The sequence below is a fragment of the Delphinapterus leucas genome, chromosome 3 (assembly GCF_059928025.1).
Source record: "Delphinapterus leucas isolate spDelLeu-1000000601 "Yukka" chromosome 3, BTC_Dleu_Yukka2, whole genome shotgun sequence".
Classification (NCBI taxonomy): domain Eukaryota; kingdom Metazoa; phylum Chordata; class Mammalia; order Artiodactyla; family Monodontidae; genus Delphinapterus; species Delphinapterus leucas.
The window spans coordinates 143,351,497-143,363,927 of record NC_143131.1 but is presented as its reverse complement, the minus strand read 5'-3'; the positions used below and the strand labels follow the sequence as shown (position 1 = coordinate 143,363,927).

General features: G+C 47.5%; 1 protein-coding gene across 6 annotated transcripts in view; it reads right to left on the bottom strand.

Annotated features, from left to right (window-relative positions):
• Positions 1-12,431, bottom strand: part of WWC1 (WW and C2 domain containing 1) — a 169,469-nt gene that overhangs the window by 31,326 nt on the left and 125,712 nt on the right. For all 6 annotated transcript variants that reach the window (XR_004023980.2, XM_089909644.1, XM_022595150.3 and 3 more), the window contains exons 16-17: positions 6,883-7,035; positions 6,152-6,243 (exon numbers count right to left, since the gene is read on the bottom strand). Coding sequence is in view for 5 of the 6 variants with exons in the window: in XM_089909644.1 (XP_089765770.1) it covers positions 6,152-6,243; positions 6,883-7,035 (245 nt within the window). In the remaining variant the exon portion in view is untranslated. The remainder of the gene's footprint in view (positions 1-6,151; positions 6,244-6,882; positions 7,036-12,431) is intronic.

Sequence of the window (12,431 nt, the reverse complement as noted above, 5' to 3'; positions counted from 1 at the left end):
CATGTCTCTGAGATTCATCCATATAGGTGGCACAGTATCAATAGTTCACTCCTTCTTCTTGTTGAGTAATCTTCCATTGGATGGATAGACTATGCTTTGCTCACCAGGTGATAAACATTTGGATTGTTTCCATTTCTTAGAAATTATGAATAAAGCTTCTATAGACATTCACCTACAAGTCTGTGTAGAAATAGGATTTCACTCCTCTTGGACGTTGTATTAGTTTGCTAGGGCTGCCATAACACAATACCACAGACTGGGTGGCTTTAACAACAGAAATTTATTTCCCACAGTTCTGGAGGCTTAAAGTCCAAGATCAAGGTGTGGGCAGGTTTAGTTTCCTCTGAGGGCTCCTTCTGTGACTTGTAGATGGCCACCTTCATGCTGTGTCCTCATGTGGTCTTCCCTCTGTATGTGTGTCCCTGGTATCTCTCTGTGTGTCCAAATTTCCTCTTCTTATAAGAACAGTCACAATGGATTAGGGCCCACCCTAACTTTAACAGCCTTGTGTTAACTGAATCAGCTCTTTAAAGACCCTGTCCTCAAAAACAGTCGTTCTCTGGTACTGGGGTCAGAGCTTGAATATCTGAATTTTGGGGAGACACAATTCAGACTATTACAGATATATATATATATATATATACCTAGGAGTAGAATTGCTGGATCAGACAGTAAGTATAAGTGATTAAATGTTTTTCCCATGTGGTTATACCATTTTATATTCCCGCAGTAATATTATGAGAATTCTGGTTCCTCACCTATACTTGGTATTATTAATCTTTAAATTTAGTCATTCAACTGAGTGAGTACTCATATCTCGTTCTGGTTTAACTTTTCACTTTCCTGTTGAGAATATTTTCCTGCATTTATTGACCATACATATTTTCTTTTGCGAGGTGTCTGTTAGAATTTTTAGCCCATTTAAAAATTGGGCTGTCTTTTTATTACAGAGTTGTAAGAGTTCATTATATATTCTAGATAGGAATCCTTTGCAAATATTTTCTCCAAGTCTCTGGCTCGCCTTTTCCTCTTCTAAATGGTGTCTTCCAAAGAACAGAAGCTTTTGACTGTGATAAAGTCCAGTTTATCAGTTTTTCTCTTTAATGGTTTGTACTTTTTATGCTGTACCTAAGAAGTCTTTGCAAAGAGTTTCTCTGGTAGTTTCTTTTAAAAGTTTTATAGTTTCAGCTTTTATGTTTAGCTCTATGATCCACTTCAGATTAATTTTTGTCCATGGTACTCAAAATTTATTTTTTTCTATATGGATAGCCAATGGGGTGGCTGTACCATTTGTTGAAGAGACTTTATTTTTGGTGATACTCTTCATAATTATCCTTTCTCCTTGGGCTCCAGAGTTGGAAGGAGTTGGTGTGACAAATGGACGGAATTTGTTAATTAGTAATTTATCTCCATTCCCATCTTTACTTTGCAAAGACATACATAACCGCCAGGGTTCTGATCAGCATGAGACAGTATTACCATACTGAGCTGGAGGAATTCCAGCCAAAAGCAGAGAATCTGACACCTAGTTAGCTGGCTCAGTGAGACTGTGGATAAACATAAAATCTCCCTTAGGATTTTCCCAACAGGGAGAACAGATCTTGGCTCTCCATCCCCAGCCCTGCGATGAAAACCTCCGTTGCACTTAGATGGGGACTATCGCTATGGAGGGGCTTCTCCCCACTGGCCTTTTTTTTTTTTTTAATTTGGTTGCACCGGCTGCTGGTTGTGGCAGGTGGGCTCCTTAGTTGCAGCACGTGGGCTCCTTAACTGCGGCTCCAGGGCTCCTGAGTTGTGGCTTGCCGGGTCCTTCGTAGCAGCATGCGGGCTCCTTAGTTGTGGCACGCGAGTGGGATCTAGTTCCCTGAACAGGGATCGAACCCGGGCCCCATGCATTGGGAGCGCGGAGTCTCATCCACTGCGCCACCAGGGAAGTCCCCCCCCAGCCACCTTGATCTACTCATAAAAGAGCCATTAAACATGAGTGCTCACAGGGAGCACCTTAGTGAGGATTGTGTAGATGCCACATCATTAACCAGCATTGACTGTGGGCTTAATGAACTGCAGGTGCTTCGCGGAGGTCTCACAACCACACCGAAAGACACTCTTGTCTCTGTTGTACAGATTCAAAAGCGGAGGATCAGAGAGTGGGTAGGCCTTGTCCAGTGTCACAGGCCACTCAGGGGTGCAGCCAGGTTTCCAATCCAAGTTTGTTCAGTTCCACGAAGCGCTCAACCACTAGGGAAGTCTCTTCTTTGTGACTAAGAAGCTGATTTAAGTATTTTCCAGGAAGGGAAAAAAAAAAAAAACCCCTCAATTGTAAAGAGAAAAATAATTAGTCACATCTTTGCACCCTTTGGAAAAGTGGCCAAAAATAAATAAAAATTTAAAAATATATATCTGATAATATGAAGTGAGGGTTTGGGAAAAAGGCATATTCCTGTGGGGAGTGTTCATTAGAGCAGCCAATTTATACTCTGAAGTCAATTTAGCAGCATCTGCTAAAACAAAACACGTACATATTCTTGATTAGATACTCGTCAATTATATTGTATCAGAGAGGATGTAGCTTTAGGGGTACTCTCAGTCACCGCTGGTGGAGCATTTCCTAGGACAATCTTACTTGCGAATGATTCTGCAGTGCCTGGTAAAATATAAAACACACATGCCCTGGGACTCAGCTAGGCCACTTCTCAACCTCTGTCCTAGACACACACACACAAGTCCCCGAGGAGGTAAATACAAGGGTTTTCACTCTAGCGTTGTTTGTGATTATATTCTTCTATATTTTCTAATCCTCTAAGGGTTCTGTTTTGCTCGTGGATCTTAAAAAAAGACCGAGTCTTCTGATTATATGCACTGAAGAAACCTAAACAAATAAAAGGAGGGAGTAACAATGGCACCCCTCCTTTGGGCCTTGGGTGCCGAGGGGGAAGGAGAGGAGATGAGAACTGAGGGCCAGTCTCTGGAGCCCTCCACTCCAGAGCTGAGCCGGCACAGCAGAGCTAGTTAACATTCCAGGACCAAAAGAAGCCTCCAGTCTGGGGGGAGGGGGCTGCAGATGGATTTACCCCAGTATAGCAGCTCTGGGATTCCCAGCCCTCTTTGTAAGTCAGTGTCTGGGGAAGTTTGAATGGCAAGGGGTGGGGAGAGAGGGGGCCACAAAGGGAGAGAGAACAGAAGGTGGTTGCTAGGAGATGGCGTGAAAAGTCTCAACATAAGCTTGGAATTTGGCGGAAACCACTGATCTTGTGCCAGGGTTTTGGAAGACAGGTCCTGGGCCTATTTCCGGCATCAGACCTTTGCAGTGTGCCAGAGAGAAGGAGAGAGAGGGAAGAGGGAGGGAAAAAGACAGAAGAAAGAGAAAGCGGGGGGTGGGGTAGGGTGGGGTGGGGGGGGTGGGAGGAAGAGAGGAGAGAGAGAAGGAGGTGGGGGAGGAGGGGAGGGAAAGAAAAGGAAGCGGGGAGACACAGATGGAGTGGGACAAAGAAGGAAAGAGAGAAACTGAGACCATTTAGAGAGAATCCTAAAACGTACGAACATACAAAAATTCAGGAACCTTGTCCTATTCTTTATCACGTGGAGGAAGAGAAGCGCCAGCCTGTGGGCCAAATCCAGCCCACTGCCTGTTTTTGGACAGTGCAAGGTCCAAGCTATGAATGGTTTTTATATTTTTAAATGGCTGAAAAAAAAATCGAAAAGAGAGTGAAATTTCATGGTGTATGCAAAGGATGTGAAATTCAAATTTCAGTGTCTGTAAATGAAGCTTCAATGACAGAATCACGGTGGCTGGTGTAGGTACCGTCTATGGCTGCTTTCACACTACAATGGCAGAGTTGAATGGATATAACAGAGTCCGTATGGCCCACAAAGCAGACATTTTCTATCTGGCCCTTTCCAGAAAACACCTGCTCACCCCCAGAGTAAAAGATACTAAGGAAAGGCTTCGTGTGAGACCAAACGTATAATCAAGGGCTGTAACAGAAGAGTCACTGAGTGCTTCCTGTGAGTAAGGGTCTGTGTTAAGTGCTCAGCATGCGTAATTTTTTGAGTCTACAAAATTCCCCATGTGTAGTGGCTATTTCTTAAATCTGTATTTCACAGATAGGGAAACCAGGGTCAGAGCCTGGTTCTCAGCCCAGGCTTCACCTTAGAATTACCCAGGAAGTTTTTAAACTTACTGATGCTCAGGCCTCACCCAGCCCTAGAATCTACCACGGGGAGTTCGATGAGTGAGACTCCAAATTCACATCTGTCTGGATTCAGAGCACATGCACTTAAGTACAACTACACACACTTCCTCCAGATGGCAAGGTTCCTAGGCTGTGCTCATTTCCAGCTGGTAGTTATCCGTGTTGCTCCTCAAGTTACTGCTAAGAATCTCTGCTGTTTCTTGCGTGTCTGCTACGAGCTTTGCGCTTTCACTTCATCAGTGGCTTTTCCTTCAGTCCCTTCTGATAACCCCACACAGTCGGTGTGATGTCCCCACTTTTCAGGTGAGGATCAGACAAGGTCAAAAAGACTTGCCTGAGTGGGTGCTCTTGAGGGGGAGGGCGGGGACTGGGAGGAAGCATGTGTGGGCTCCCGGAGAGCCGGTGACGCTCTGCTTCTCGATTTGGGCACTGGATTCACGGGTAGTTTTGTTTCCGAAAATTCACTGAGCTGTACACTTAAGTCAACCTTTCTGTATGTACATTATGTTGCAATACACAGATTAAAAACGCTTTGCCGGGGCTTCCCTGGTGGCGCAGTGGTTGAGAGTCCGCCTGCCGATGCAGGGGACACGGGTTCGTGCCCCGGTCCGGGAAGATCCCACATGCCGTGGAGCGGCTGGGCCCATGAGCCATGGCCGCTGAGCCTGCGCGTCCGGAGCCTGTGCTCCGCAACGGGAGAGGCCACAACAGTGAGAGGCCCTCGTACCACAAAACAAACAAACAAACAAAAACAATGCTTTGCCTAAGGTTACACAAAAAATGATGAAGCTAGGATTTGAACCCTAGTCTACATCACTGTTTCCTAAAGTGTGTCATAAGACCCTTCTGTGGGTAAACAAGGGACTAAAGAACACTGATCACACAGTGAGAAAGCTGTGTCCTGTTCACTTCTCCTTCAGACCTGTTTACATCAAGGAGGAAGTCTCTCTTGGGCAGTAGCATGCCTTTTACATTGCTGAAACACTGACTGACCTTCCTTTTTAACAACGGGAGAGGAGACCTTAGTCTTAGAACCTTGGCAAGCAATATACCCAGCTAGACTTGAATACTTTTGTTGTATTTTCATTACGCTTAATCTTCCACAGTTACCTTCTGAGGCAGACTTGGCTCATGGCCTACTCAATATCCGTTCCTACTTTCTTCCTTAGTAACAGAATCCTGAATTTTGTGCCAACTAAGAGACCTCATTTCCCAGTCTCCCTTGCAGTTAGGTAGGCCAAGTAGCTAAGCTTGGCCAATGAGAAGCAAGTAGAAATTGCTGGGTGGGACTTTCAGGAACGCTCCTTGGTTACAAGGCATGCAGGAAGACTCTGTTGTCTTTCCTCTTTCCTGATGCCTGCCTGATGGCTGGTGACTCCGCAGCCATTCTGTGCTTAGCAGCCTTGATGGTGGAGGTCACACATAAGGCCAGCAAAGCAGAATGAAAGAAAGAGCCTGGGTTCCCAGTAACATCATGGGGCTGACAGATGCACCCTGGAATGCCTTTTCCCAGTCTTCTTTTTAAGTAACAAAGAAGTAAACTTCTATCTTGTTTAAGCCCATTATTTCTGCTCTCTGTTTCTAGCAGTCAACTGCAATTCCTTACTGAGGAATCTTCAATTTATGACAAATTATACTTATTTCCACTTCTAGTAATATAAAGCTTCCTAAGAATTTTTTTTTTAACCAAAATAAATGTAAGTTCATCAAGACAAACTCTAATATTAGATGTGAACTAGCATGAGTAATTCCTGGAACACAAAATGACAAACTGGGAAGGGATTTTGGGAACTACTGTATCAGACTATATACTGCCTTTTTGCCTATAGAGAACCCACGGGGAGAGAGGTTCTCCGTTTCCACAGAGGAACACTTCTGTTGGTTGCCCTGGTATTTGGGGATCTCATCCTTGGGCCCAGGTCCAAGCCAGGTCAGTTCCCAGGGACACCCTCACTTACCAGCTGTCTTCCAGGGTCTGTGCGCTGCTCCTTCCCTCCTGCCTCTTCTCCAGCTCCACGGCTGTCTGTTCCAGCAAAGCAGACACGGCATCCTGCAGAGACAAAGGCTGATGGGTCCATCTGTACACCATGGGCATAGCCCCACCCGGCAGGAATCAGAGTGTGTCACCCTCCCAGTGAACGGAGGGTAAAACTGAAGACCAGAGTGGGTAAGCGTCTTGCTGTAGAGTCACACAAATTGGAAATACAGTCCTCAGTTCTTCTAACTGGCAGCTCTCTGGAGAATAACCTCTGCATGTACAGACAGAGTTTGGAAGACAGCCAAGTTTAGTGTTTGCATGAGACGGAATTATAGGTCTCCGGCTGTAAGGAGAGCATGGTGTAGTCAGGGAGACCATCCCATAAACCATCAATAACAAAACAATCTGGGAAGGACTATGAGAGAGATAAGTGCTGGATGTTTGAGAACAGAGGCATGGTGGCAAAGCTAGCTTGGGGGCTGTATTCAGGGAAGGCTTCCTAGAGGAAGAGTCTTCATACTGAATGGTGTCTATGATGAGGAAGCCTGTGTGACTTGAGGAAATTATTTAATGTCTCTGAGACTCAGTTTCTTCTAATAATTACTCCACCTCTGATGTCCAGCCATCTCCAATTCAGGGAGAGGCTTTTCCTTCCATCCAGCCAGGTGCCGCACGTGCAGGAGAAGGGTGCAAAGCTGTGGCCCAGCTCACCGTGCTTTCAGGTCCTGGCATGGGGGCCATGGCTCCCACTGGTTTGGGCTCCCTGCTCTGTTTCTTCAAGTATTTGTAGCTTAGGAGGTTGTACCAGCGAGTCGACCTCTCCCCGGACCGGCAGACCTCAGCCAGGCTGATCTGGGCGCCTCCCTGTGGAGAATGGGAAAAAAAAGCACAACCAGGGGGTGACAAGGTACTCTGGGGGCAGTATGCAAAACACCACTCCAGGTGAGACAGAAGCTTCCTGGCAGGAAGAAATGGCTAGGTGCTGATCATTTTCCAATAACTCACTTGTTCACTAACTTATTCTTTCATTGAGTTGTATGGGTTCTTTAAATATTTATCAGATACATGATTTGCAAATATTTTCTCCCATTCAGTAGGTTGTCTTTTCATTTTGTTGATGATTTCCTTTGCTGTGCAGAAGCTTTTGTTTGAGGTAGTACCACTTGTTGATTTTTGCTTTTGGTGTCAGAGTCAGAAAACATCATGACCAGGACTGATGTCAAGGAAAACAACTCAAAGCTCCAGAAACAGGGGACTGGAGGCATAAACTGTAATATATCTATAGGGTGGAATATTACATCGCTATGTACAAAAAATAAGGAAGATCCCTAGGTAGTGATGTAGAGAGTTCTCCAGGCTACATTAATTCCAACAAGATAACAGTCAATTTTAGGCCGGCTCATAGGCGTGAATGGTCTACCTCAGTAAACTGGATGCACTCTGATGGCATTTATGCATTTGTTCATTCGTTTATTCAACACACACCCATTTTCCAAGTAGCCTCTGTGTGCCGGGCACTGTTCTGGGTGTTGTGGATATGGAAGGATTTAAGGCAGAGAAAAATCCCTGCTCTCATGAGCTTCTATTCCAGTCTGGGGGAATCAGATAATCAATAAGTAACTTCTATACTGTGTCTCATAGAGTCTAAGATGCCATCGATTATAAAGTGTATTATTATTTCATGTACCACTAAGAAAGAAAAATAGTTGCCAATTAGACTATGACTTCCCATCTAGTATACACTGCATCTTGATTTCACAGATGATAAAATGTGAAAATAACATATACGCTAATACCTATGATATAGAGGAATATGAGGTGATGTAAAGTGCTGCAGAGAAAATACAGGGAAAGTGGAGAGGAGGGGGTAAGAGAGTGGAGGGGGCAATGTGATTTTAAATAGGGTGGAAGGAAGTCATCACATAGAAGGTGACATTCAGGTTAAGATCAGAATGAGGTGAGGGAGTGAGATTTGCCCATCAGTATCTGGGAGAAGAGAATTCCGGTTAGAGAGGACAGCAGTGCGAAGCGCTGGGGAAGGGGGCGTGCGGGTGTATTCAAGGGGTAAAAGGAGGCTGGAAGAAGAGTCTTGGGGATAAAATCCAAGAGATGACAAGGAGCAGACCCTGGAGGGCCTGGGGGGCTAGGCAAAGGCCCAGGTGTTGACTCTGGGTGGAGACAGACGCCATCCTAAAGCTTCAAGTAGAGGAGTGGCATGCAGTCATCTTCAATTTAACAGGATGCCCCTGGCTACTGTGTTGAAAGAAGACGAAGGGCAGCAAGAACAGAAACAGGGGGATCCAGTGGAGGATTCTGCAACCATTGGGCGAGAGGTGGTAGTAGGTCAGGAGCACGGAGAGAAGTGGTTGGAATCTGGGGATCTCCTGAAGGCAGACCTTCCAGGAGGTCCTGAAGGATTGGAGGTGGGATATGAGAGAATGGGGTCCAGGATGACCCTGATGTCTCTGGCTTGGGCAGTGGAAGAATGGGGTTGCCTTCAGCTGAGATAGTGAAGACATGGGAGGAAAGATCAGAGGCGTGCTTGTGGACACATCACTGGTGATGGCTACTGGACATGCAAGAGGGGATGTGGATTCCGGCAGCGGACATACAACGCCGAGAAGAGTGGAAAGGCCCAGGAGGGCGCCATCACATGGGATGGTGTTTGAAGCCAGGGGATAGGACGAGATCACTGAAGCAGTGCATGCCAAGTAGAAAAGGGGAGAGGAGCAAGGCCTGAGCTCTGCGGCCTTCAAACAGAGAGAGGTCAGGGAAATGAGTAAGAATCTGCAAAGGAGACAGACAGAGAAGGCCAGTGATGGGGGAAGAAGGCCAGGAGAGCGAGCGGTCTGGGAAGCCAAGTCAGGGCAAAGGATGCTGAGGAAGATGGAGTGAGCAATTGTGCCAAACGCTGTAGGCAGGCCAAGAGGGACAAGGATGGAGAGCCGGCCACCGGATTTAGCAACAAGGAGGTCCCTGATGAGCACATTTCTGGTGGAACGATGAGGGCAAAAGCCCACGTGGACTGAGATACAGAGAGAACACACACACCTCTTTCACGCGTTGCTAGAGAGCAAAGGAAAAAAATAATGTAGTAACGGGAGGAAGAAATGGGGTTAAAAAAAATTTTTTTTTAAAGCAGGGGAGAAATAACAGTATGTTGGCATACTTACAGGCCAGATCCAGTGAGGAGGGAAAACTGGAGACACAGGAGAGAGCAAAAGAGTAACGGTTGGCGTGACGCCCTTGAGAGAGGATGGCCCTAGATGGGAGTGGGGAGGGCGCATCCTTAGCTCTGGTAAGAACAGCAGAGCCCACGAGGAGAGGTAGATGCGGCGTGGCAGCTGTGGGGTTCCTTCTACTCTTCCAGAACTGGGTGTGAAGGGAGGGCCTCAGCGGAGGGAGAGTAAGGGCAAGGAGAGAGGAGAGGATAAGAATTTGTCACTGAGACAAGCAGGACAGTAAGTGGTCCAGGGAGACACAGTATAAACGCTGGGCAGCAAGAGGGCTCACGGGAGATTCGTGACCACGATTTTAAAATGACACTGCAGGGCGGTGGTGTGTGCGTTTTGCTCCAATTGCACGGGTGGAGAGGAGGGGAGGGTTCACTTTGATGGGGCTGGGTTTTTGCCAAGTGGGGATGGCAAAGTGAGAAAGGGGCAAGGGGGCGGTTGTGATGAGACATGGGATATGAGTGGGGCCTGGGCAGGGGGCTGCCTTTACAGAACGTGCACAGTCAGGGCTTGAGTAACCAGGATCCGGCTGCAAAGCCTGTGACTCCTGCGATGCCACCCTAAAGCATTTGGTGGAACTGTTGCCCACGATATTGGGGAAGGCAGTATTCATCCAAACCCATAATCCAGTAGGATAGTGCGATGATGACACGTCAAGATGCTGGAATCCTTGTTCAAATCCAGACTTCTCTACCTACTCGCTGGATGATCTGAGCCGGTTAATTAGCCTTTCTGGGCCTTGATCCCTTATTTGTCAGATGGAGATAATCCTAATATTGCTTCCCAGGGCCGTCGTGAGGATTAAATGAGATACTGCACACAAAGTTCTTAGCCCAGTGCTAGACACGCAGACACTATTGTACAATAAGGTACTATTGTCCTTGCCCGGCTGGTTAAATGGCTCAAAACAGACCAGGGATTCCACAGACCCAGCAGTGCGGGGAGACTGTGCTTGGGAGCCTATGGCCCTTCCTCCTCTTGTCTCACTTCCTTTCCTCCTCCAGCCACCAATACACAACAGCCTAACACTCACGTCCCCACGGGACACGGGAACAGAGGCTTCCCGTTGGCCGTGGACGGAGACAAGCCACGGCGGGATGAGCGCTTTGGCTGCTGCCATGGCAACCAGCAATGGCCAGACATCAATTAGGAAGGAGGAATAAAAGGCATCCAATTAGGAGAAGAAAAAGGATTGAGTCTCTTCTCATTTAGGAATGCTCGGGGCTAAGGAAACGCTTCACTGGAGGAGCCTGGATTGTTTATTCATTTTTATTTTAAAAATTCTATCCTTGGGGCTTCCTTAGTGGCACAGTAGTTAAGAATCTGCCTGCCAGTGCAGGGGGCATGGGTTTGAGCCCTGGTCCGGGAAGATCCCACATGCTGTGGAGCAACTAAGCCCGTGCAGCACCACTACTGAGCCTGCGCTCTAGAGCCCGCGAGCCACAACTACTGAGCCTGCACGCCACAACTACTGAAGCCCGCGCGCCCAGAGCCCGTGCTCTGCAACAAGAGAAGCCATCGCAATGAGAAGCCCGTGCAACACAACGAAGCGTAGCCCCCACTCACTGCAACTGGAGAAAGCCCGCGCGCAGCAACAAAGACCCAACTGAGCCAAAAATAAATAAAATAAATAAATAATAAATAAATAAAAATTCTCTTTTTTTTTTTTTCTTTTTCTTTTTTTGCGGTACTCGGGCCTCTCACTGTTGTGGCCTCTCCCGTTGCGAAGCACAGGCTCCGGACGCGCAGGCTCAGCGGCCATGGCTCACGGGCCCAGCCGCTCCGTGGCATGTGGGATCTTCCCGGCCCGGGCCACGAACCCGTGTCCCTTGCATCCGCAGGTGGACTCTCAACCACTGTGCCACCAGGGAAGCCCTATCCTTTTATATATATATATACACACGTGTGTGTGTGTCTGTACCTATCTAGGTAGATATATATATATGTGCTTTTTTTTTTTTTTTTTTTTGGCTGCACTGTGCAGCTTGTGGGTCTTCTCAGTTCCCCAACCAGGGATTGAACCCAGGCCACGGCAGTGAAAGCCCGGAATCCTAACCACTGGCCACCAGGGAACTCCCTGGAGCCTGGATCTGGAAAAGCTTTCCACTCCAGCCTTCAGCAGCACCCACCCTGCCTGCCAAACCCTGCAGTCACCATCCCACCTGGGGGCTCCAGGGAGCACTGTGCTGGCACACAGAGAACATCTAGGGTCTGACATGGGTGGACCTGCCTGGGTTCTAACTCTGTTCCTGCCACTTCCTGACTGTGTGACCTTGGGCAAATTCTTTGTGCCTCGGTTTCCTCACTGGTGTAACAGTTACCTATTTTATAGGATTGTAGTGAGGATCAACAGAGATAATACACGTGAGGAGCTTAGCTCAGAGCCCAGCATATAAACTGCATCCAGTTGACACAAGCTATTGCATCACTGTGAGCAGTGACAACAACATAAACGGCAATGACGCTGTTATGAACCCTAGCCAAGCAGGAAAGGGATGGGAACTGATTTCCCGTGAGACCTAGCGTGTGCAGACACTTTGCTTTACATCCTTGCTACGGGGACCAGCAGTACTGGCATCACGGGGCAGCTTGACAGAAATGCAGAATCTTGCTGCCTGCCCACCCAGACTTGCTGAATCAGAATCTGCATTTTAACCAGAGCCGCAGGTAACCTGCGTGCACATGAAAGTTCGAGAGGCACTGCTTTAGTGCTTCATTTAACCCTCAGAGAACCACCTGTGAGGTAGCCAGTGTTAGCTGGTTTTACAGATAAGGAAACAGGCAGAATTAAAGAGTCTTAGGCCACACAGTGGGGAAGGCTGGTGACTCAGCCTCAGGCACAAGGGATGTGGCGCTGCAATTCCACGGCAGAAAAAGGAGCTTCCCGCTCCCCCTTCCCCTGCTTTCAATAAGTCTGGGAACAACGCTGTTCATCTGTGGAAGAGCCCCTGCCTAGAACCCAAGAGAGGCTGGGCTGATAGCACAAGCTGTGTTTCTCCAAGCCTTCTTCCTGAAGTGCAAGGTGGA